Source organism: Sturnira hondurensis, unplaced genomic scaffold (assembly GCF_014824575.4).
Source record: "Sturnira hondurensis isolate 20B ecotype Veracruz unplaced genomic scaffold, ASM1482457v3 Scaffold0016663, whole genome shotgun sequence".
NCBI lineage: Eukaryota > Metazoa > Chordata > Mammalia > Chiroptera > Phyllostomidae > Sturnira > Sturnira hondurensis.
In genome coordinates, this window is record NW_028089294.1 from 17,255,841 (window position 1) to 17,281,678 (window position 25,838).

At 55.1% G+C, this 25,838-nt stretch overlaps 1 protein-coding gene across 3 annotated transcripts in view; it reads right to left on the reverse strand.

Annotated features, from left to right (window-relative positions):
* Positions 1-24,802, reverse strand: part of ADCY3 (adenylate cyclase 3) — a 60,601-nt gene extending 35,799 nt beyond the window's left edge. The window contains exons 1-2 of one of the 3 annotated variants that reach the window (XM_037066815.1): positions 23,672-24,802; positions 22,368-23,215 (exon numbers count right to left, since the gene is read on the reverse strand). In XM_037066815.1, the coding sequence (XP_036922710.1) occupies positions 22,368-23,042 (675 nt within the window). In that variant the 5' untranslated portion in view covers positions 23,043-23,215; positions 23,672-24,802. The remainder of the gene's footprint in view (positions 1-22,367; positions 23,216-23,671) is intronic. The other 2 variants (XM_037066814.1, XM_037066813.1) reach the window with 2 other exon arrangements.
* Between the last annotated feature and the right edge of the window lie 1,036 nt (positions 24,803-25,838).

Below are 25,838 nucleotides of genomic sequence, written 5' to 3' on the forward strand. Positions count from 1 at the left end.
ATCTGTTTCTAAACATTTTTCTCAGGAACCCCCAGACCCTGGGTTTCTTAGAGCTCCCCCAAATATCTAAACTTCCTCAGCTGAGGAAAGGACCCCCAGGCCCCTCCCACACAGCCGTGGACACAGGGCCTGAAGGACCTCGGCAACCCGCAGGGCAGGAGGACAGGGCCATACAGGCTGTCCTGTGCTGCCAAGTCCAGGGCCCAAATCTCACGGGGCGGTGCTTCCAAGCCAAGGAGACCTCCAGCCAGGACGCAGGGGCCAGCCCTGGGGAGGAAGGCTCAGGGGCAAGCAGAGGGGCTCCTAGTGCCAGCCCACACTTCAAACTTGGGGTGGCCGTCCTGCGCCCTCAAGGCAGAGTAGCCCTGCTCTGGGTTGCCCCTGAGGTCCCCTCTTCTCACCCCCAAAGCCCCCTTCAGACTGGGTAGCAGTCTTACTTCAAAACAAAAATAAATTTTAACACAAGATTTTTAAAATAATGAGTAAAATGAACAAATCTCCCAAGTGGATAAACATTCAGACCCCAAGCTTCATCTAACCCACGACAGCCAGAAAAAAAGTATTTTTAATACCCCAGGCTCGGCCATGCAGCCGTGAGAAAATTCCTTTACAAAATCCTTCCTCTCAGAATCAGATGAATCACCACCATATCCTGCCTGGTTGCTACAGCCCACGGGGGCAGGGGCCGCTCCAAACAGGGCTTTAAGAGGGTGATCACCCACCGAGGTCAGGCTGGCAGCTCAAGGCCAGGGCTGACCTCTCCCTACATAGCCTCATTCCAGCTTGCAGATTCCAGAACCCTCCAGAACCAGGGAGAAGCAACCCAGGGGGAGAGGGCGGCTCTGGGGCGCCAGGGTCAGCGTTGGCTGCCCTCAGAGACCTCGTGACGCTCTGCTGCTGGGGGAAGGCCATGCTGACGTCTCTGTTCATGAAAACAAACTTAGATGTTTTGGAAAAAATCTCCAAGGTGCTACAGCACGGGAAGCCACAGGGAGATGGCACCCCAAGCAGGCGGCGAGCCTCCCCGAGCCAAGCCTCCGGCAACCACCACACAGTGGCCCCCACCCAGGAGCTGTGGTCACTGCAGACCCTCAGGGGCCCTCCTGGTGGTGAACACGGCCGGGCTGTGTGGTCACAGAGACCACGCACACAGCCAGCAGGCCGTGTGGCCTGCAGCGGTCACTTCACCGCTCCGAGCCGTGGCTGCCTCACCCTCTCAGCAACCCTGACAGCTGTCCCTGTGAGGGTGAGACAGAGACTGTCAGCCACAGCCTGGCTCAGGGCTTGGACAAAACATTCCTGGAGACTTTTTTCTTTCTTTTCCCCCAGAGGGGAGAAGGCAAATTGGTACCAATAGTAATACTTCAATGAGGTTTTACAAGAGGCTTCATATTCATTATCTTAATTGTCACAAGCCAACCTGTCCTAGTCTCATCTTGCAGAAGAGACCAGAAGCCCAGAGAAATCAGTGTATGAGCCCGTGGCTACCACAGCAGGGCTGAGACTGGAACCTGGGTCTCCTTCTTTTTATGTCCTTTCTTCCTATAAGCACGGAGTTTCCATTTCAAGAAAAAACCCCGGCCTGCCAGCTCAGGGCACTGACCATCAGAAGCCAGCTGGACCGGACAGATGCGCCTCGGGCAGGTCCACTGCACTTTCCTGCCCAGCTGAGACGAGCAGCACCCAGGCACCAGCCAGGCTCCTTCCTTATGCTGCCATCTCCCTGGCTGAGCTTTGCAGAGGTGGGAGAGGTGGGCAGAGCCCGAGGCAGGGGTGGGGAGTGGCACAGAATCCGGTGAGGACAGGGAGCACCCAAGCAGACGGGGAGGTCTGTAGACAGAAGGGTGGCTCTCTCGTGCTGCCCTGGGGCAAACTAGCATGACTGTGCCAGTGCCACTGACCTGTGCCTTCCAGGCTGGGCAGGGCCCTGATGGGTCTCAGAACAGACAGACCTCCCGAGGCTGCTTACTTGTCTGACAGCCTGGGCACGCCTCTGCTACGAGATGGTCAGTGTCCCGCCTCCCCCGAAGCAAGGACGATTTCCTGGATGGATATCCAGCCAGGCTGACTCGTGGCATGAGGTCCCTCATGGTATCTCTCAGCCTGTGCTCGCACCCCAGGGACACCACCCTGCAAACTGACGTGAGGCTTCCCCAGAGACATGGAACACACCAGCTCTGGCCACTGGGCTCATGTCACTGCTGCGTCTCACACCCAGCTGCTGCCCACCAGGCCGCCCTCTCCCCAGGCCACCTGCCCCCCGGGGCCACCCTCCCGTCCTCCAACAGGGCAGGCTCTGCAGCTCCCATGCAAACATCCAGCCCTGCCCCCGCCAGTGCAGGGCTGCGTTTGTGATGATGCCCTGACATAACCCAGGTCACGCACGCACACAGTGCATTCCTGGCCTTACTCACCCCCCCAGGAAGTCTTAGTTGTTGTTACCATTTCAGGACCCAGCTCCAATATGCCTCCCTGGCTGCCCAAATGTGACCACTCATTTGTTCGTGCATTTGAAGATTTTTTGAGTGGCCACCCTGTGCCAGATAGGTGCCTGGCACTGAGCAGTGAATAGGCAGAAAAAGTCTCTGCTGTCATGAAGCTGGTGTTTGGGCAACAGCAGACAAGTGAGAAGCGAAGAAATCACCCATGAGTGCCCCAGAGTTCAGGAAGAGAGTGGACACGATCAAGTGGGCAGCTAGCGGCTGTAGACCGGGGAACGAGGGAAACCGTTGGTCCCACGTCCTCGAGCCCCGCAGAGGGGACACTGCACAGCCACACACCTGCAGCCACCTCACGGAGAGTGAGGTGGCCTTCCTGCTGCTGGCCTGGGCTGTGTGTGTCTAATGCACATGACATGCGTGGATTTCTGCTCTTCCTCCCACTTCCCCATTGTCACTGTGAGAAGTGTGCACACACAGAAGCTCACTGGGACAACAGGACGAGAGACCACGGGGGCCAAAGGAAACCCAGGTCGCAGCTTGGAGCCCCACGCCCCCACTTAGCCCCATGCCCCCGCCAAGTCCCAGACATGCAAGGGGGCAACACAGGCTTGTGAGCTCTTGAGTTCGAGTTTGTTACGCAGCATCGGGTGCAAAACAGTGACTGCTACAAGCAGTCGGGGCAGGTCTCCGTGAAGCAGCGCCATTTAAACTGAGATATAAATTACCCAAAAAACTCAGGTGTGGGAAACACCCACAGGGTGCCCTGGATGGAGGACACACTGGGACAGCGGCCCTGGGACACCCAGCTCTTCTGTGAGCCAACGTGCCTGCCCGCCCACCCGCACTGCCATGCAGCTGCATATACAGGGCCCGCCACAAATAACACCCCTCTGTATTACAAAATCATAAGCATGTTATTCCATAATATGACAACATCACACTCAAGCACACCATACGACATTGTAGGGAAGTGTTCAAATGAAAACTATAAATTATTACACCCATGTTATTACCCTACCCACCACACTCAAGCAGGCCTTGTTCTGCCGGACCCTGTACCTCTCCCACTGGGACTCAGTATGCGCTGAGGTCCAGGGGTCTCCCTCATGCTCACAGCCCGGGGACTGGCACAACGCAGTGCCCACAAAAAAGAGAATTCTCAGCCCTGCATGTCAATTAACCTGAGGCTGAGAAATGAGTCCAAGAACGACCCCTTCTTCCTCTTCAATGACGGAGTCGTCACAGGAAACTTTCCTCGGCAGTGTGTTGAAGAATAATGACCTCTGAGGACCAAGAGGCCAATGGGCAGATGTACTTATTTTCATGTCAATGGTGGAGCTTGTGGGCTAAGAGGAGAAGGTTGCGGGTGAGGACATGGTAGCTGAATAAACACACCCATGATGAAAAGAAGGCCCCAGAATCCCAGGGCAGAGATGAGTAAAACCAGAGATCCATCTGCCTGTAGGAGGAGAGGCAGGAAGGCACAGCTCACATCTAGCACTGGACACTGACCAGGGAGTTATTCCCAAGTCTGTGGGCGAGGTGTGGGGAAGTCAGCGAACCCTTCCAACGAAAGGCAAAAGGTTGTTTTGCCCTTTTTCTGGGGAGTCCATTGCTTTCCCCAGATTGTCACAAGGGTCTGTTAGCCCCGATGATCAGCAACCGGAAAACACATCCAACGCCCCCTCCCCGGGCCTCCCACAGCTGCTCTCCGGGGCAGAAACACCAGGCCACAGCCCGGGGTATCTTCTCCTTTTCCTGTGAGCCCATTAGCCAGTCACCTTGGTCCTTCTCTGCAGGCCAAACCGTTCCAATTGTGCTGAAAGGGCTCTACCGTAAAATATTTAATCAGCCCTGGCCGGTGTGGCTCCTGTCTGCACCACTGAGTGTCGGTCTGCAAACCAAAGGGTCGCAGGTTCAATTCCCAGTCTAGGGCACATGCCTGGGTTGCGGGTCAGGTCTCCAGTGGGGGTCGCTCAACAGGCAACCACACATTGATGTTTATCTTCCTCTCTTTCTCTCTCCCTTCTCTAAAAATAAATAAATAAAATCTTTAAAAATAAACAAATAAAATAAAAAGTAAAATAAAAAATTTAATCACCCTTGGTTTCAGATCCTTTCTGTAAAACTCAACCCTCCTGAGTTCTCAGTGAGTGGCGGGCCCCATGCTGGTCCCGGAGAATTAAAAAGGACTTCAAAGAGCTCAAATCTACTGGGGATACAGAACCTCCCAGAAGCCGAGGAAGCACAGAACAACTCTGAGGGACGGGGCTAGGGTGGCAAAGGCCCCAACAGGGGGGTGGGTAAAACCTGGGGTGCACACACTCAACTGTGGGTTTTCACACGTACATTTTATTTTTGTATTATTTCTTAAAATCCTCACCCAAGGATGTTTACTGGTTTTAGAAAGGGCAGGGGAGGGAAGGGGGGGGGGGATGTGAGCCAGAGAAACATGGATCAGCTGCCTCCCATGTTCGCCCTGACCAGGAATCACACCTGTCACACTTTGGTGTAAGGGGCAACATTCCAACCAACTGCGCCACTTGGCCGGGCCTCACACATACATTTTAACGCATAGATTCTGGACAGTAAAGGTAATTTAAACCAATTTCTAACCGATGCCCAATGTTAAATGAAGAAAAAGCAAGAAATGATGACTGTGGGCTGGTGGGAGGGACCCCCACCACGACAGGGCGACTGGCCACCAGTGCAGGCCTCCTCCCCTCTGGGCGACGCTGCTGACTGCACCCAGCATGCAGGTCCTGACTTTCTGGAACCGACTTTGACGGGAACTCGAGGACAAATGCACCAGCCCAGAGGAAGAAGAGTATATTCACTTGAAGACAGATATCTTCAGGATTCCAGAAACATCACCACCACACAGACTCAGCAGGGAGAATGGGAAGGCAGACCGCTGCTTACACAAAGCCCTCCCCTATATGTGCGCCCACGCAGCAGGGTGCCCCAGGGTCCCAGATGCCGCCTCTCCGTTTCAGATGGCTCCGACTTCTCCAGTGAAACGTCGTGCGCTAGCCAGGCTCCCTCTTCCCCTGAATCTGGACTTTCTCCTTGGGGATTCGATCCCCGCTCTCCTCTCCCTTTTGCTTCCGTGGGATGACTCAGCTATCCCTCCTCTGCAATCTCTCAGACTGGCCCAGGGACATCCAGGATTGTTTTCGGCACGGAAGGGCTGAGTCTTTAGTTGCTGTGTCTCTATGTTTGTGTCTCTGAGGCAGGTGCTCTGAGCGTCTGCAGGGAGGGGGTGAAGAATGGAGGTCTCCAGGTGCCCCCCACCCCTCGCCTGCGGAGACCCAGGGCACTCCTCACTCGCTGCGCTGGTGGGTGTATTAAGTCAAAGCCAAGATCCTCCGACCTACCTGGTTCTTTAACCCAAACTGAACACGTATGGTCACTTCAGGAGTTGAGGTCATCTCTCTGGGCTCATCTGTTTTTCTTCTGTCCATCTCTTCTCTTTCCTTTTCTAGTAACCTCCCAACCCCCGGTTCGCCCTCAGCCCGGGGCACAGCACCTGCTGGCTGTTTCCTTCTTGTCCGGCCAGCATCTCTTCCAGCAGTCAAAGCCATGTCCACTGTTTGCCGTCTGCTACCGCTGTTCTGTGGGCCCTGCAGTTAATCCAGGCCCCTGACTTTCCATTAGGATTTTTAAAGTCCTTTTCCAAGTTTCCTTCTCACTGTCCCAACCCCTTTTCCTCTTGCTCCCTGGCTCTTGGCAAAGCAACACACAGTCACGACCAGAGACGGAATGGGGTAGGGGGGAGCCCTGGCCAGCCATGAACCAGTCCTCTCAAGGCACCATGTTAGTCATAGGTCACATTGAGAGCTTCAGGTCCCCACCTTCAAAGTCCTGGCAAAACGCCACCTCTCCTAAATTTCAGTTATTTAGCCACAACGGCCTTGACTCAGTGCCACCCAGGTGTGCCTCCCTCACTCTGGGGTTCCCAACTCTGGCTGCACCTTAGAATAACCTGGGAGGTATGCCCAGGCAGCACCTAGAACAGTGACCCCAGGGGCCGGACACTGGCCTGGTTCAATGCTCCCGGGTGACTCTGTGCAGCTGGGGATCAGTGGGAACACCCTGGCTTGTCCGGGTCTCCTCCAATCAGCCCTGACCTAAAGGTCCATTTCTGCCAGCTGAGGATGGGACCTCAGCCCCCTGGCTGTGCACCCCAGATGACTGGAATACCACCCACCACCGTGTACAGCCTCAGCAACCTCTGCTGGACGCCTGGACCATGCCAGCCCACCCTTCCCGCCTCGCTGGCGCTCCTTCTGCACCCACAGTGGGCCATCCATTCCACCTACTCCTTCCGGACTAACCCCACCCGGTCTTCCTCCAAATCACTCCTCCTCCTGCCACCACCTGGCCCAAACCCTCCCCCTGTCCCGGGCTGGGCACTCTGGTCNCCTAGTAACCTCCCAACCCCCGGTTCGCCCTCAGCCCGGGGCACAGCACCTGCTGGCTGTTTCCTTCTTGTCCGGCCAGCATCTCTTCCAGCAGTCAAAGCTATGTCCACTGTTTGCCGTCTGCTACCGCTGTTCTGTGGGCCCTGCAGTTCATCCAGGCCCCTGACTTTCCATTAGGATTTTTGAAGTCCTTTTCCAAGTTTCCTTCTCATTGTCCCAACCCCTTTTCCTCTTGCTCCCTGGCTCTTGGCAAAGCAACACACAGTCACGACCAGAGACGGAATGGGGTAGGGGGGAGCCCTGGCCAGCCATGAACCAGTCCTCTCAAGGCACCATGTTAGTCATAGGTCACATTGAGAGCTTCAGGTCCCCACCTTCAAAGTCCTGGCAAAACGCCACCTCTCCTAAATTTCAGTTATTTAGCCACAACGGCCTTGACTCAGTGCCACCCAGGTGTGCCTCCCTCACTCTGGGGTTCCCAACTCTGGCTGCACCTTAGAATAACCTGGGAGGTATGCCCAGGCAGCACCTAGAACAGTGACCCCAGGGGCCGGACACTGGCCTGGTTAAATGCTCCCGGGTGACTCTGTGCAGCTGGGGATCAGTGGGAACACCCTGGCTTGTCCGGGTCTCCTCCAATCAGCCCTGACCTAAAGGTCCATTTCTGCCAGCTGAGGATGGGACCTCAGCCCCCTGGCTGTGCACCCCAGATGACTGGAACACCACCCACCACCATGTACAGCCTCAGCAACCTCTGCTGGACGCCTGGACCATGCCAGCCCACCCTTCCCGCCTCGCTGGCGCTCCTTCTGCACCCACAGTGGGCCATCCATTCCACCTACTCCTTCCGGACTAACCCCACCCGGTCTTCCTCCAAATCACTCCTCCTCCTGCCACCACCTGGCCCAAACCCTCCCCCTGTCCCGGGCTGGGCACTCTGGTCCCACCATTCCACCTCCTGGTGCGACATCCATCTTCCAGAAGAAACTTTTTGAAAGCACCACCCCTGGTCAAAACACCTCCACAGCGGCCGACTGTCCAAAGGCAAAGTTGAAGACCCCCATTCTGGCCCTCAAGTTCCTATACACTCCTGCCCCCATGAACTTCTCTGAACACCTCCCATAATTCCCCAGGGAAATCCTTCCCATCAGCCACGCCATGGCCCCAAGGGTCACCCAGCAGGCCCCCTCCGACCACAGCCCACAGCACAGCCCATACGTGGAGGGCATCAGTCTTCCGGCTCAAGTACCTGGGCAGGAAGCCTCACCTCTCACTGTGCATTCTGTGCCATACAAATTCATGTGTGTGGCACTATTTTTAAACATGTAAACATGTTTGCCTTTGAGTAGAACAGATGTGTCTGCCCATTACATTGACTGCTCCACCAGGGCAGGGACAAAATCTGTTCCGGTCGCTGTGGTGTCCCTAGCACGGTGGGGATACTCACGGCGCACAGGAGGTGCCCAATGACAACTGAGTGACGGAACGAATGAATGGAGGGCTAGGGAAAGGAGGAAGGGGGAGCCCGGAGGGAGGAAGGGGAAATGGAAATGCCACCCTCAAGGGTGGTGAGGCTTCAGCCGCACCAAACACACCCCTGCACCCCACAGCATGAGAAGCACCGCCCACCTGCAGTACCCCTTGCATGCCACACCCCCCGCCCCATCACCCCCCCTCCCCTCAAACCTAGCTAAGCCCTGCCTCCTTCAGGGCCTCCCCTGATGGCCCACCCACGAGGGAGCACAACCCCCCCTCGGTTTCTTCAAGAGGAAGTAAGTGCCAGGTAAATCCTGATGAAGAGCAAAGGGTGAAATAGGCAGCCACACCCGGATCTCGTTTTCACAGGAACGAAATAGCTAGCGCCGGTGCAGAAACAACAAAACGTCAACAGTGGTTATCTTTTGAGGGGGGAGGGGTCAGAATAATTTCTGTTTTCTTCTTTTTGCCCTACAGTCTTTCTGCAGTGAGTCTCTCTACAAGAGAATCAGAAATTTCCTGTCGTTCCCCTTGCCTGGACCACCAGCAGGCCTGGGGCCCCTCCTTCCAGGTGGCAGCTCCTTTTGTGAGCCTGTCTGTCTGTCTGTCCCTGGTAATGCTCCTTATTCCCACCTCTGTGCTGTCTGGTCCTGGTATAGTCAGCCACCCAACCTCCATTTGAGTAGCGTTTGCATGAAATATGTTTCCATCCTTTTATTTTTCTTTAAAGGACATAATGGCCATTTTTAAAGATTTTATTTATTTGTTTTTAGAGAGAGGGGAAGAAAAGAGGAGAGAAACATTGATCCGTTACCTCTCGCACGCTCCCAACAGGGAACCTGGCCTGCAACCCAGGCATGTGGCCTCACCGGGAAATGAACTGGTGACCTGTTGGATTGTGGGACGATGCCCAACCCACTGAGCCACACCAGTCAGGGTTCCATCCTTTTACTTTTCATCTATTGTGGCTTCGAATACTAAATGGGTTTCTTTATAACTTATACTTGGCTCTTGCTTTGTTATCCATCTGACAATATCTACCTACTAAATGGAGTCATGGTACCACCACATTTATTATCAATACGGCCGACTTGAATACAATCATCTTGATTTCCATTTGTCTCACTGGTTCTTGGTTATTTCCCCCCCTTTTCCTGCCATCTTTTAGATTTTTTTAATCCTTTTACTTTGTGTCCATTATTGGCTTAGGAGACACACTTCTTTGTTATGCTTTTCTACCGATTGCTCTGGGATTCACAACAGACGACTTCAACTTCATATGGTCTGCCCCCAACATTGTTACTTTGCAGGCAGCACAAGAAGATGAGAACAGCGTACTTTCACGCCTCCCTCCTTCCTTGTTCTATTGTCCTCACACATTCTGCTTCTATGTTATACACTCCCAAGTACATTGTTCATATTTTTGCTCTAGACAGGCTTAGCTTAAGAATGAGAAATAAATAGGACTTTCGCCAAGATGGAGGCATAGGTGGAAACACTGTGCCTTCTCCCACAACCAAGTTTGAATACAACAACGGTTTGGAGACCAAAGACACAGCAAAAAACAGAAAACTGAGTTATACGGAAGTCTGACAACCACTAACCGTTCAACGGGGACGGGCTCCGATCCTGCTCGGGAACAGGCACAAACAGCCCGAAAGATAGCGCAAGAAGAACTCAAAGTCCCAGAGCCGATAACTCTCAGCAACCAAGAAATTGCCAGCCTCTCAGAAGCACAATTCAAAACACTGTTTATCAGGATGCTCACAGAGCTGGTTGATTATAGTCACAAATTAGAGGAACATATGAAGGCTAAACTAATTGAAATGAAGGGAGATGTCCAGGAAACCAATAGTGATGGAAAGGAAACTGGGACTCAAATCAATGGAATGGACCAGAAGGCAAAACAAAAAATCCAACCAGAAAGGAATGAAGAAATGAGAATTCAAAAAAATGAGGAGAGGCTTAGGAACCTCCAGGACATCTTTAAACGTTCCAACATCCGGATTATAGGGGTACCAGAAGGGGGAAAGAAACAGCCACAAATGGAAAACTTATTTAAACAAATAATAAAGGAGAACTTCCCCAGTCTGGTAAAGAAAATAGACTTCCAGGAAATCCAGGAAGCTCAGAGATTCCCAAAGAAGTTGGACCCAAGAAGGAACACACCAAGGCACATCATAATTACATTAGCCAAGACTAAAATGAAGGAGAGAATCCTAGAAGCAGCAAGAGATAAGGGGACAGTCACCTACAAAGGAGTACCCATCAGACTGTCAGCGGATTTCTCAAAAGAGACCTTACAGGCAAGAAGGGGCTGGAAAGAAGTATTCCAAGTCATGAAATCCAAAGACCTACAGCCAAGATTGCTTTATCCAGCAAAACTTTCATTTAGAATGGAAGGACAGATAAAGTGCTTCTCAGATAAGGTCAAGTTCAAGGAGTTCATGATCACCAAGCCCTTATTATATGAAATGCTAAAGGGACTTATATAAGAAAAAGAAGATGAAAAATATGAACAGTGAAAGGACAGCAAACTCACAGTTATTAACAACCACACCTAAAACAAAAGCAAACCAAGAGGACAGCTAGATTAGGAGTGGAACCATAGAAATGAAGAACACATGGAGGGTTAGCAACAGGGGAGTGGGAGGAGGAGAAGGGGGGAGAAGGCACAGAAAATAGCATAGAGGGTAGGTAGAAAGTAGATAGGGGGGAGGGCAAGAATAGTATGGGAAATACAGAATCTAAAGAACTTGTGACACATGGACATAAACTAAAGGGGAGAAATGGTGGGGGAGGGGTGTGAAGGGTGGAGGAGAATGAAGGGGGGGAATAGGACAACTGTAATAGCATAATCAATAAAATATATTAAAAAAAGAATGGGAAATAAATAACTCACATGTTTGTACTTATTTGCCATTTAGGGGTCTCTTCAACCCTTTGTGCTGTCCACATTGTTGTCCAGTGTCATTTTTCTTCTGCCTCAAAAAGTTTCATGAACACTTTTCCATAGTGCAGGTCTGCTAGGGATGAATGCTCTCAACTTTAGTTTGTCTACAAAAAAGTCTTTATCTCCCCTTCATTTCTCTGACCTATACTTTTGTTGGGTATAGAATTGTAGATTGACTCGTTTCATTTTTCAGTTCTGTTGTGTTCTTCCTTGGATAATTTCTGACCAGACATCTGCCATCATTCTTATCCTTGTCCCTCCTTGAGTCCTTTTTCTTTCTTTCTGGTAGTTTTTTTGTGAGTTTCTCCTTCTTGCTAGTAGTAAGCAATCTAACTAAAATGTGCCTTGGGGTGACTCTTCACACCACATTGGTGTGATTCTTGAACTGTGGGATTCATCAGATTTGCAAATTTCCTTACCATGATTACTTCAGGTTTTTTTTTTCTGTGCTCCCTCTTCTCCTGGGACTCCACTGCTCCCCAACACCCACAAAATGCAGTCAAAGCGATCTCCAAGAGCCTTTGAGGTCCTTTGTTTTGGACCCCAATTACCTTCTAGCCTGCTCTTTTACCGTCCCATGCACACAGGGCTCCTGCCAAAGGCTCTCGGTCAACAAATCCACATCCACGCCCCAGACCACCGTACACCAGCCATGACCTCTGCCCCTCCCTGCTCAACTACTGCCCAAAATCTGATTCACCCCTCACAGCCTAGCTCCATGTTGCCTCCTCCAGGAGGCCCTTCCTGACTGTAGCAGAGCCACACTTTCCCTCTGTGCTCTCCCAGGTCTTCTGTGTCGTAGTGGCCCCTTGACGCTTCAGGAGGCCCTTTCAGTCATCTTGGGATAAGCCCCTGCCCCTCCCTCAGACCCCAAAGCACGAACGACACTGGCCCTGCCATCTCGGTGATGGGGTGAGCAGTGATGACTATACCCAAATGTGCCTTTGAGATGCTTTCTGGAAGAAGTTGAGCATACAGAAGGAGTGAGTCAGGCGCCATCTCTCCTTTTTCCAAAGGGAAAAATGAGCCATGCAGCAGATTAGGTTGGTGAGTCCAAGACAGAGGAAATCGCCTCCAAGGGCATTCACTCCCAGACGATTGGTGTGGTCCTTGACCGCTGGATGACGTGTGGCAATGACCAGAGGGAAAGGGGGCAGGGGGGTAAAGGGGAAGAAATGGTGATGGGAGGAGACTCAGCTTGGGGTGGTGGATACGCAATACAGATGGTACATTATAGAATTGTACCCCTGAAATCTATATAATTTCATTAATCAATGCCACCCCAATAAATTCGATTAAAAGCATCAAAAATTTTTTAACAAAGACTTGGGGGGAAAAAACCATACCATCCTCTGACTTCCTTCTTCCCCCTAAAGCCAGGGAGCAGGAGGAAGCAATTCTGCCCCAGGGAGCCCCACGGCTCCCGGCCTCGGGTCTCAGGGAACAGAGCCCTGGCCTGGGGAGACCTGAGAGGCCCAGGGAGGCAAACAGAACCCCCAACGCCAATGCCTCCAACGCCCACAGGACTGAACAGACCCTTGGTCTCCTTTCTGCTTCCCGTACCTGTCACAGGCCCCTGCCCCACCACACAAGCAGTGTCCCAAAGTTATCAGCCCTCGCCCTCAGGGGTTCGAAGAACTCGGGCCTGGGGCCCAGGAGACCAAGGACATAGCCTGAGGCTGTGACACTGTTTCACTGTGTGACCCTTTGGGCCTCCACATCCTCTCTGAACACCCTCAGATCTCCAAGGTCGTCCCTCCAGGCAGCAGCAATGCAGGAAGGGGACAGCAGGTCACAGGAGCAAGATCCCCTTAGATACAAACTCTGACTCGTAAATTCCACTCAACCAAAATGCAGCCTGGCACCAGCCAATGAAGATAGATACATTTGGGGGGTTTATAGTTACCAGTAAACATATAACGATTGTACACTTGCACTTGAACGGGGCTTTGTGGCTTACAAAGTGCATTCACTCACTGTCCCGTCCATTCTTCGCCTCGACGCTGTCATCATGGTCACAGCCCCTCGCAAAGCCAGCACCAGAGCTTTGCCTCCGGAAGCTCGCTTGGCATTTGCGTTCCAAAGGACAGAGGGAGCTCAGCACCCAGACCCTGATCGCAGAGCCGCAAGGGGCAGATCCAGCTCGAACCCCAGCATCCGACCCTGAGCCTGGTTCTTACTCGCTGGGCTACCTGCTCCTTGACCCTTTGTGCCCGGGGAGGGGAAACTACGCTTGGCAAGATCCAGTGTTGGCCCGAGACCCTGGGGCACCCACAGAAGAGCTGAGTTGGATCTGTTCACTGATAAAATGAAATAGGTAAACTCAGAAACACAAAAAGCACCAGCACTGGGCAGGGACGTGGATAAATGCAGCCCCAACCCTCCCACAGAGACCCGCGGGGGACACTGAGCTGCCCGGAGCCCTGGCTGTCCCACCCCCGGCCTGGCTCCGTCCTTCCTTCCTTCTACCTCCTTCTCTCTCCCGCCCTGTCAGTTGCATGGGTGACTCAGATGACTTCGAGATTCCCCATGAACAAACCATGCACTCTGGCCACCGGCGCCAGACCTAACGGCAGCCCCTGCTCTGGGCCAGGCTGCTGCTGCCGGCCCGCCACCCCTGTCGTCAGGCTGCTGGGCTGGGCTGGGCCTGAGCCTCCTTCCCAGTGGCACCCAAAGGAGCATCCCACCACCAGCCTGGCTGCTCCCCAGATCAAGGAGCAGCCACAGCCGCACACGAGAGGCCACCAGCGGGAGCCTGGAGCGGGACCCTGGCTGAAGGAAGAAAGGGCTGCAGGTGACCTGCACACCTTGAGGACACCTGATTCCCAGGCAGGAACGTGTAGATGGCAGTGCTGAGAGGTTCGCTTCGCTGATCGGAGGAAACCTATACAAATTACCTCTCGGTCCTGAATATGCATATATTCATGTAGATATGCAAATTAATAGAAAGTGCTCTGAAGGTATGCACCCCAAACACTTGGCAAGAGTTGCCTACAGGGAGGGGAGCAGGTGGAGGGGCTTTCACTTTTACTCCTTAAACTGCCACCTGGGTTGAATTATTTCTAACCACAAGCACCTGCACAATAGAGACAAAACACCGATCTCCGGTCTCCCCGTGGAAAGGGGCCTGATGTCAACAGCAGGCATCCTCGAGGGGTAATATTACAGGTCACATTTTCCCGTACTATTTAGTATTTTCAAGGCTTTTCGTAATGAGTGCATTTGTCACTTTTATAACAGATGGGATCATATGAAAGGAAATCTCCATTTTTTGCATGTTGAAAGTGGTTGAACATTGGCAATTTCATGTGGTTCAACCTAATTGTAATTCACACATCAACATTCAGCAAAAGTTTATGGAGGGATTGCTCTGTGGCTGGCTGGTATCCAGATAATAACTTTTTTTCTTAAGGATGACATAAATCACGCTGGGCCTCCCTTGCTTGTCTCCACGTCCCTGGCACCCAGTGACTTGCGCAGGCCCTCTGTGGCCAGAGTCCTCTGTGGTCGGCTGAGAGACTAAGTGGCAGGTGGGTGGAAACTAGACGTCCACCAACAGGCACACGGACGAACTTCACGTGTTACGTCATCAACAACAAAGACAGCATCCTTGCGAGAAGAGATGGCAGACAAAGAATGGGATGTGTCAGACTCCAGCTGACTTGACAATTGTGCTGATCCTGGCTGCTGTGGCAGGGTGTGGGGACACAGGAGCCACGGGGACGGGAGACAGCATGAGGGTGTGCAGGCTGCAGGGGGCTCGGCGTGGTCGGCAGGCCTCTGGGGAGGCACGCACGCCCTCCAGCCACAAGCAGCAGCATCTGGAACGGTTCCTGCAGAGGGGGCTCCTCTGCCCCAGCCCACCACCTCACAGAGCACGTCCTGCAAGGTCAGGGAACATTCCACCAGCCTCTACAGAGCTGGCCTGCCACCGAGGCAGCAGCAGGCTTCTCTCCATTAACCTGAATGTTTCTGCACACAGTAAGTGTTTCATGAACGCCCAGGGGTGGAAGCTGCCACCCTCCCCACCAAATCTTAAGTTACAGCTCTAGAATTTATACCTCCAGTATGTGTGTCTGCAACAAGGCAGATGGACAGGGTTCTTGGGGCAGAAAGTGGGGGTGTGGGGAGGGGCAGGATGCAAAACAGAAGAAGACTCTCTGGGCACCGTGAGTCAATGTGTGGCCAGAGGAGGTGCCCAGGGTGACTGAGCTCCAGAAAGCTCCCCACCTGAGGACTTCTTGAAAAAGGGAGACGTTTTAGGCTGAAAAGGAGACTAAGGGAGAGTAAGGCGGACGAATGCAGATCCTGGGAGGGCTACTGGGTGGAAGACAGGAGGCAAATGCGCTACTTTGGATAAAATAGAACCAGGAACAGACACTGACAAGCAGCTGGATGGGGCTCAAAGAGAGAGGAGCACAGGGCGGCTCTCCGAACCGAGACCCCCTCCGGGTGAGCCAAGGCCTCCGTCCCCCTGTCAAACCTACTGGCCATGCACGCACAGCAGGCAGGGCCCTCTCCAGGGCAACCAGCCTTTCTGCTCCAACCTCTGGCCTGTCTCCTAGGAGTCAGCTGCACCTGTGGTACCAATGGGGGGTTTCTGGGTATCAGAGTCACACAATTTAATTAAAGATGACCTCAACAGGTAAAATATGAGCATGAAATAAGGACAGTTGTTATTTCTAAGAAAAGTAAAATGAATATTTTGGGAATTTTTGATAACTTTACGCAGCTAAAAGAAATCACTGTTGAATTAGGAGTGGGCAAGACAACAGCAAGAATTAAGCCAAGAAGAGTCATAAAAACCTAGGATTCTCTACCCAGATTATTTCCACGGGACTTTTAATTGTCCCTGCCCTGGAAGAAAACTGGAAACGACAGACGAGGCATCCTAACGACAAAAGGAGGCCACAGGGAGCACCGGGGTGCATGGACGCGACGGACAGAGCGCCCGCTTCAACCCAAGACAAGCACGTGACCGCGGAGCTAAACTGAAATAAGTTACTTGAAAAGTGTACAGATGTACAGACATATATGCGATTCTTTGGTGTGATTCCTGGATTTTACCGACTTTTTAAAAAATCTGCTCTGTTGAGTTACGGTTTGCACACAATTAAAAACACCCTCTTCAAGCGCCTGTTCCGGTGAGCATTGACAAATGTTCACGGCCGTGTGACTGCATCCACTGTCATGATACGGAACACTTCCATCGCCCCCAAATGTTCCCCTGGGCCCCATGGGGGAACCCCAAAGGCACCACAGCTCCCCCTGCCCCCTGTCGGGGGACACTGGGTGACCACCACCTAGCCCTCGGCTTCCTTTCCCTTTTAAATGTGCAGTGAGGTTCACTCTTTGGGGAGGACAGCTCTGCATTTCAACCCAACTGTGTGTGTGAGCCCTTCCACAGTAACTTCACTTTTTGCTTGAACTGACTACCTTTCTCAGTCTCACCAGATAAGAGAATTTTCGCTGCTTGGGGACCTGGAAGGCTGGTGCTGGAGCCCAGCCCGCCTGCATCTTCACTGTGTGATCTGGGCACTCAATGCGCTCTGGGCCCCTCCTCTGCATTCTGCCTGGGACGGGAAGACCCACTCCCGGGGTGGCGGTGAGGACTAAACGACACGGCGCGTGCTTTAAAGACCTACGTCCACATCATTGGAATTGGCTTTGAGAGTCTTCAAACCGGGCTGTTCTGGAGGGAGGTGAGCTGCCTGCCCCTGGAGAAACGGAAGCCAAGGCCACAGGAAGGCTGTGGCCCCACCCGCGAGTGGGTGCCGTGATCCTCTGCACCCCAGTGATGAGGGTCCTGAGCCGTGTGCCACCAACCCTGGGGTAAAGGAGTACAAGGGGGCCACCAGGAGCGGGGGCCATACCCCACAGCCCTGTGGTCCCCTGCATTTGCAGTGACAGAAACGCTCTGCACAGCTCCAGCCTCCGACCTGCTGGAAGAAAACGTTCGACATCCCCCAGTCCAGTCATTCCGGAGACCTCCCCGCCTGCAACTGCTCGCAGGTCAGTCCTCCGAAATACGGAGTAAAGGAAAAAGGTTACGTGAGGGGCCACTGCTGTGATGGGGAAGGGGGACAATCAGCACCAAAGGTATTCTCTGTCCTCACGAGGAACTTCACCCGAGAAGGACACTCCCCCTAACACTTAGGAGGCAGCGACACCATGGAGGCCTGGCAAAGAAGAAGTGGAAGCAACACGTGTGAGGCGACTGACCCAGGGCACCTTCCGACATTCTGAACATGGGACCGCACTTCCCTCCTTGGGGTTGGCCCGAGCTTTTCTAAGATCCCTCATCAGAGGCAATAACAGCAGCAACGACAGTGACCACCAGAGCAGTGGGCATTTCTAGGGCCCGCTGCGTATCAGGCCCAGCCCCCACCAAGGCCATCTGTCCACGCGTGAAAACCTCAGCCTCCTGGGGCAGCCGAGCAGCCCACCAAGGAGCTGGGACAGGACTGAGGCTGCCAGGTCTGACTCAGCTGACACTGAGTGACATTCAGGGGACCCGTCTTAAAATGCCTTGAGAACAACCAACCACAACCATGGAAGTCTTGCCAAGTTCAAATCCAGTCTGTTTGCATTGGGGTTTTGAATGGGGGGTAAAGGGTGGGGTGGGACTGCTTCCGAAACATGTCATTTTATTTTTGTTTACGACAAAGAAAATGCTCTTGAAGAGAGGAAAGGGAAAAGTAAAGCTTTCATTCGAATCAAAGCAAATTTCTCAGGGACCAAAAAGAGGAATTTTGCTGGATGGAACAGCTGAAAACAATCAGAGGGAGAGCAAGGCATCAGGCGGACAACGGTCGGCAGGGGAGGGGAGAGACGCAATGGGCCCATATTGTACATAAATACGTAAAATACACATGATTAATTACGAGTAACTAAATGTCCTACAGAAAAGGAACAGTTAATTATAGCACATTTAGTCAAAATCACATTATGCAGCCACTAAAAATGGTGATTGTGAAGACTAATTTAAAATATAAAAAAGTCGCCCTGGCCGGTGTGGCTCGGTTGGTTGGAGCGTCGTCCCGTAACCGAAGGGGCTGCAGGTTCAGTTCCAGGTCAGGGCACACGCCTGAGGTGCGGGTTTGGTCCCCAGTCCCGGCACCGCGTGCAAAAATGCAACAACAACAAAAAGCCTGTGATCCGAAGTGAAGAAGAGCAGGGGTAAAGCACAGCTTTGTAAAAATTTCCATAGGATGGACTAGAAAGGAACACGCCCCCCCCCAAAAAAAAACAGTTACGGTAGAATTGTGATACAATCTTTCTTTTGTTTCTAAAGTCTCTGCAACATTATAAAGCATTTTATAATTGAAAACGACTCTTTAAAATAACACTTCCAAAATGAGGGGAAAAGAGCCAGCTGGTTACAAAGAGGTGAAAAAAAGGATAATAAATAAACTTGGTCTGATTCACTCATAGCTCAAAGGTCAGAGATGGTGTGTCAAGATTAAGAGCAATAAAGAAAGAAATATCTAGCATTTGCATAGTGCTTTACAGTATGTGAAGGGCCTCTCGCTGTATTATGCCCCATCCCCACCAGATAACCAAGTGACACCCCTGCACCCTGGGTCGCCTTGCAGGACCGTGAGCACCAGCCCCACACCTGGCACCTGGCCCCACCTCGCCTCCACCTGTCTTCGGTTTCCACAACTCAAGAGAACCAATGATGCAAATGCCATTAGACTGGAGCCGCCTATTGCTCCCAAATGGTCTGTCCACCTGCAACAAGCAAGAGCCCTGGCAGGAAGCAGAGGCAGGGATGCGGCTTGGATGCTCCATGCTGGGGACCCCACCCCCACTAGGCTGCTCCCTAGTGTTGGGTCCTAAGCCCTCTTCCCTCTTGATTCTGAGAAACCCCTCAACCTCTGTTTCAGGTGCCCAAATAGCCTTCCTGCTACAAAATAAAACTGTATTTCCCAAGGGTTCCTTACCCCTAACTCGCCACAGCCTCCTCCTTTCAACGGCCCTGTGAAAAGCTAACAAGGGCACATGAGCACATGTGAGCATCTCACGGGCAGCCACTGGCCTCGGGAACGTTCCCACCGTCTTGGCTGTGTCTTCCCCTTCATCCTCTCCCTTCAGCTGCTGCCCCGCCCTGCCCTCAACCTCCTGCCCCTTCACCACCTCACCCCAGGGGCAGTTCGGGGAAGTCAAGGGCAAGGTGGGCCCTAAAAGGCCTGGTGGTGCCAGGATCCATGCAGGGGGAAGGTGGTAGGACAACCCTGCCAGTTGCAGCTCACCCCTCCTGTCCCTCAAGCCCCCCCGGACCCCAGTCCCAGGCCAGGCTCTCCTTCACCACAGCCTCTGACTGTCATCGTCCGACTCCCTCACGCTCAGGCCCTACAGGCTGCAAGGCCCACACCTGGCGCTCAGTGACATTTACTCATTAATAAAAGAAGCCCAGCAACCCTCCAGTCCCATACCCCACCCCACATCCCCTGACGGCGCGTGGCTCTCTCCATCGGAGCCCACCTGCCCGCCTCCCACGAGGAGGGCCGAGGGCAGGCTGCCCTGAGGTTCCTGGGTCCCCTCTGTGTCTCCCACACGGAGCAGAATATGGGTTGGGGGGATGTAGGGGCACGGGAAGATAACTTGGGTGCTGGAAATGCTTCTTCAGTGCTGCCCGAGACCATGGCAGCAAAGGACGCACACCCCCCTGAAATCCGGTGTCTGTTTCCTGTGAAACTCGGTTCCTCCACTGACCCAGGAGGGAGTCTCTGGCTGGACCCAACAGGTGATGGGAGAAGAGAAAGAAAGGGGGGTGTTTAGGTGGCAGAATAGAAAGAAGGGGGATGTTGGTGCCTGGCGCAAGTTCCTGGTGTCACCCTGATTGCAGAGGGGGCTGTCTGGCCGCCTTGTTCTCATGCCGCTGTCCTCCAGCCTCCCCCTCCGATCCTTGATGGTGCCCCCAGTGGATAACATGTGCCCAGAGGAGCAGCCAGCAGGTGACTGACACTCCATTCCATAGCTGGAGGAGAGGCATTGCAGGGCCTCACGGGACTTAGTTCCTCCTGTGCCCACAGAGACCAAACGCAGGGACACTGTGACGTAGGAAGGCTTTGGTGGGTGAGCCTGGGAACCCAGGCACCTTTTGAAAAGTTACATTAGTCCCAAACAAGTGACTCAGAAACTTCTGGAACACAGCCCACTGACAGCTGGGACCTCCTGCATTCTATAGCTCAGGCTCCCAAACAGACCCTGTGAGTCCCCTCCCCCGCTTCCCAAAGCCACACCCAGGGCACGGCTTCCATGCCAAAGCCATGCTCTCCTGGGATGCTAACATGGTTATTCTTGATTTACTTATTTTTCTTTTTCTGTTTTCTCATCGGTTTGGGTTTTTGTTTCTCAGCAACACCCTGAAACGCCAGCAACCACAGACCCAGACGCTGGGCTCCACCGGGAAAGAGTGTCTGTTTCACTCCCTTCATGGACTGCAAAGCACCCAGGGCCAGGCGCGGGGAAAAGGGCCATTGATGCCAAGCCCAGTGGAGCCCCCCCAGATGGGTCACCAGGTAACAATGCCACAACCGTTCGGAGTTCGACACTCAGAATCATAGCAATGACTCTCGCCATTCTTCCCCAGACAGCTTCCAACAGAGGCTGCCAGGGAAACCAGCACGAGCTGAAGGCCACCAACCCAGAAGTCACAACAGTAATGGCAGATTGTCACCTCACATGAATGTGTCACAGGGAGAAAACCAAAGGGACCTGTTGGTGTGCCTGCACAACCTCACACGCACCTGCAGAATGTAAAGGCACAAAACTTCCAGCCACAATGGGAAAGCAGGAAAAATCTTGGTCCAAAACTAGGAAAAAGTTAACGAACCCGAGGAAAACCTGTGTTTTCCTCTAAGCAACTAGGAGGCGATGGGACGGCCCCACAGGGTTCTTGCATCAACCACCAACGGCACCACCGGGCACCTAGAGACTCAGCCCTCGACCCCAGGAGACAACGCTAATGGCTTTGGCTGAGACGGAGGCAGCAGTATGACGTCGGGGGAAGAGCACTGGAAGCAGAACTGGAAAATGGAATCCAGACACGGCCCCTCTGGCCAGATGACTGCCGTAACTAGCCGTGTGGCCCTGGGCAGTCACTCTCCATCTGTGTATGAAAGGAGGCAGCAGGCAGGACACACAACTGTAGAATGTGTGACACCAAGCCTGGTAGAGTCCCCAGATGGGTCACCAGGTAACAAACTCAGAGGGCAGACAGTCACATCTGCAGGTCCCCGCAGCCCCTCCCAGGGAGCCGGGGTCTTGGAAGCCGGGCGAGCACGAGGCTGGCAGGCAGCGCAGCTGAGGCTAAAAGGCCACTCTTCCGGCAGCAGGCAACCCCAGAACAAACAGCCCCTCCACCACTGTGGCCAGCACCACTGTCCCCATGTGTGCCCCAACACCACTTCTGTGGGGGGACCACCACTCCCTCCGTAACCTAACTGCCCCCATAATCCAGTTGGCACCATGCTCTCAGCTGCAGACTGGGATCTGTGACAATCCTACATTCCCTCTCTAGCCGCCTGCCGTGTGTCCCAGGCCACATCTCACAACACTACCCAGGCAGACACTCCGAGGGGCAGGGAGTCCCCCCAAGTCCATCACTTGCCAAAGCTAGCCAGTGACAGGCTAGAGACCAGACGCAGAGGGAGCCTCTTTCCCCACAAGAGGTCTTCCTGGCAGAGGTCAGTGAGAAGGAATGGCCAGGACAATGCTGCCTCCAGACCAGGCCGAGGCGGGCCTTCCTGCCACCCACTGGAGCTGGGCACAGGTGACAGGGTGGCTCTGAGGCTCCATGTCCTGACATCCTTCAGTCCCTAGGGCCAAACCCTGGGGCCAGACCAGGGGTTGGGAGAAGGGTGGTCCTTCTGGCACAGGCAGCTGAGAGGACGGAAGCCCCCAGGATACATTATGAACCGAGGGCAAAAAACCCAACGCAAAAACATAAAACATCGATGCTGCCCCCACCTTCAAAACAGGTACCCCTTGGGCCGCAAGCTGTGAGGTGGGAGGGGAAGCCCCAGGTGGGGCCCAGGGCCACCCGAAGGGGAAGATGGGACTCACCTCTCTCAGCAGTTGCATCCCCTTCAGCCCGAACTGCTGCTGCTGGGACACGGTGACCCCCAGAACGAGCGTGTGCATTACACAGGAGGCCACAGAGATGGCGACGATGGGGCTGAGGCTGAGGGGCAGTGTGATGAAGAAGGAGAAGACAAAGAAGGCCTGCCAGCCCACCGTGTCGCTGGCCGCGTGGGCGCCGGTGAAGTTCAGGCCCAGGTACGAGAAGACCTGCGCCGTGATCAGCAGCCACAGCAGGTAGGGCACCACCTTCCGGGTGACCCGGTCCGGCAGCAGCCCCTTTTTGCAGAGCACGAAGAGGACGATGTCCAACGCCAGCCCTACCCCGGCCACCACGAGAGGAGCCAGCTTGTCTGCGGAGAAGACCGCGGCGCACACGACCACCACGTAGCAGTCGAAGAGGGCTGCGAAGACCACCAGCACCAGCAGGGTCTCGTGGCGCTGCCTCTTGAAGTAGGTCTGGTACAGGTTCTCCAAAGACTCGGGCACGAAGGTCAGCCGCATGAAGCGAGGCAGGCAGAGGCAGGGCCCCGAGTTCCGCACGGAGATTTCATGGCTCCGGCCCATCCCGCGGCCCGGGTCGGAGGGCAGGCTGACCGAGTACTCCGCGGAGTGCTCGGCTGAGTACTCGGGGTCGGAGAGGCCCTGATTCCGCGGCATCCTGGCTGGTGTCTGCTGCTCCTGGCCCTGGAGAAGGGCGCCAGGAACAGAAGGGCTCCGGGATGGGCCGCCACCTAGCAGGGCTCCCTGAGACCTGGGGAAGGCTCAGCGCCGGCCACCGCGGGCGGGGCAGGACGGGTCTCCAGGGCACAGGAAGCAGCGATCATCTGGAACTTAAAAGACACCTCTAAGTGGCAGCAGCTCTTCCTGCCCACCTGTGCTTTCTGTGGCCCGCCCACCGCTCGCGAAAGAACCGCGGCTGCAAGGGGCCGGGGGCCAGGCCCGCTCCAGCCACTGCCGCTCCACCGGGCACACGCCCTTGGTCCACCGCGACACTCGGTTGCCTGCCGCTGGCTTGCCCAGGGGCCTGGCCGCCTCTCCATCCCTCGCACCTGTGGTCTCTTCTCCGCGTCATCTCTCCTCTCAGCCCCTGACTTCCTCACTTAAGTCTCCTCCAGGCCCACGCCTTCGGTGCAACGTGCCAGAAAGGAGCCGAGCCTTCCTGGGGATTCCTGAATCTTCCCTGTGTTTACTTCCTCTTCCCACCCAGCCCTCGGCGACTCCGACTCCCCCCCTCCCTGCACTGCGCGCCCTCCGGAAGGCCGGCCCTACCCCTGCGCTCAGCTTACCTGTGCGGGAACTCGGGAGCCGCGTGGCCCGGGCCGGTCCCCGCGAGGCTGCGGGGCCGGGTCACGCGTGCGGCGGGCGGGGCAGAAGGCTCAGCGCGCCCGGGGGCTGCTCCCCGCGCAGCTGCGCCGCCCCGCCAGCCCCACGGCCCCGGGCCACAGCGCGACTGCCCCGCGGTCAGGCCCCGGATCCCGCCGGGAGAGGCTCGGGGCTGCCTCTCGGCATCCACAGGCTCCTGGCCGCAGGAGGGAGGAAGAGGCGGCGGCTGCGGGGACTGGAGAATTCGGGTCGCCCGCCTCTAGGGTTGAGGCTCGCGGGCCGGAGCCGGCGTGCACGGCGCGGCTGGACCCCTTCCTCTTGTCCCCGCTGCGGTCGCGGCGGCGGCGGCTCTGCTAGGGGCGCACTCGGGGCCCTCCCGGGCGGGAGCGCGGGCTGAGGCCGAGGAAGCCCGCCAGCATCCTCCGCCGCCCGCGCGCCGAGCGGAGCCAGCCGAGTCCGGGCGCGGCGCGCTGCTCTGTGAGTCCCCGCGCGGCGCGGGCGGCTCCGGGGCCACGCGCGCTCCAGGCCCCTGGAGGCGGGCGGCGCCCCTCCCTTCCCTCAGTCGCCGCCCTCTCGGCGAGTGCGTCCGGGACTTGGGGGTGTGGGCGAAGCGCCAGTTTCTAGGCCGGGGACCCGCGCGGGGAAGAAGGGTGAGAAGGAGCGCGGGGCGAGAGTTGGAGGGGCCCCGGTGGCCCTGCGCTCCAACACCGGGCAGCGGGCTGGGGGCGACCGCTGCGTGGAAGCGCCCGAGTGGGCGGCGGGCAGGAAGGATGGGTGAATCCGCGCCCTCCCCTGCAGGCCCGCTGTTGGAGAATCAAAGCCCGGGCCGCGCCCTCCTGCAGGTGAGGCGCGCTCGGGGCACCCCCCGCAGCCCCCTCCGCAGCAGCAGCTTCCTTCCGGGCGCCGAGAGGCCCGAGCTGAGGTTTCGGGATGGCCCGGCGTGCCGGGCCTGTGTCCCCGCCCACTCTGGCGCCCAAACGCCGGAGCCCGGGGCCTGAACTTTCTGCAGACGCGCCCACAGCCGAGCCACGTTCCTGTGGGCACGTGGACCTGGAAAAGACCGTGCTGCAAGAAGAGCTCCCGTGCACATCCACCTGTTTGAAATGTGTTTGAATTTACAAACTCTCCTTAAAAACTCAAATGCTCATTGGAATGATTAAGCCTATCAGTCTCTTACCCCTTAGTATAAATTACTTCCCTTGGCTTCGACCGAACATCTTGCCAACGACAGGCTATAGGAATTTAGATAAAGGGAAAGGAAGGAGATGGGCTGTTTGGGAACAAAAGCCTGTGAGAGTGTAGGGGGTTGCTGAGGACAGCCAGCGACAGTAGGGGGTGGGCTCCTGGGGGAGAGCAGAGGAAATGGGTCCGAGAGGCGAGGAACGCAGCCATCCAGACTCTGGGTGGAGGTGCCTCCTGGAGCGCCCATGAAGCCCACTCAGGACCTCAGGCAGCAGCTCCCATCCCCGCGGGAGCGGATTCTCAGAGAATGGATTGTCTGGCGGCTGTTTCTATCCGTCCCCCACGCTCATCCTGAACGGCCGTCAACCTCAGCCCAGACTAGTCGGGGTTTCCATTCCAAACGTGGCGGACAGAATGTCAGATCTGGGAGGAGGATCGTTTAAACAAAGCAGCGCCTTTCCCATTGTTTTAATTCACCTGGACTCCAAAGATCGTTTAGTGATGTTAAAGGAGGCGTGATTTTTATGTTTAACAAAGGGGCACGTGTTAATAGAAGGAAAAGAGCTGATAAATACTGTCTGGGCCTGTTGGGGCCCAAGGGGTATCCACTTTGACGCGTTGTGAGGTCCTCTCCCTTTCCTGGCGCTGGTGCCAACCCTTCGCTCCTGGCCCTGTGAGTGTCCTGCTGGGCTTTCTACCATCCCCCATCCCCTCCTCACGGTGCAGGAGTGTTCCACACAGATACCTGGTGAGAGCCCCGATCGCCTGCCCTGACCACGGGCCTCACTGCTTCAGTCCCTGCCCTTCCACAAGCCCCCTGCCCTGGCTGCGGGCAGCTGTTCATCAGGCCTGCCCTCAGGGCACCCAGTGCACACCCGCCTGGCCAGGCATCCAGGAAGACTGCAGGAGCCACCTAGTCCCTGCCCCCAGGACGCCTGCCAGCTCTGC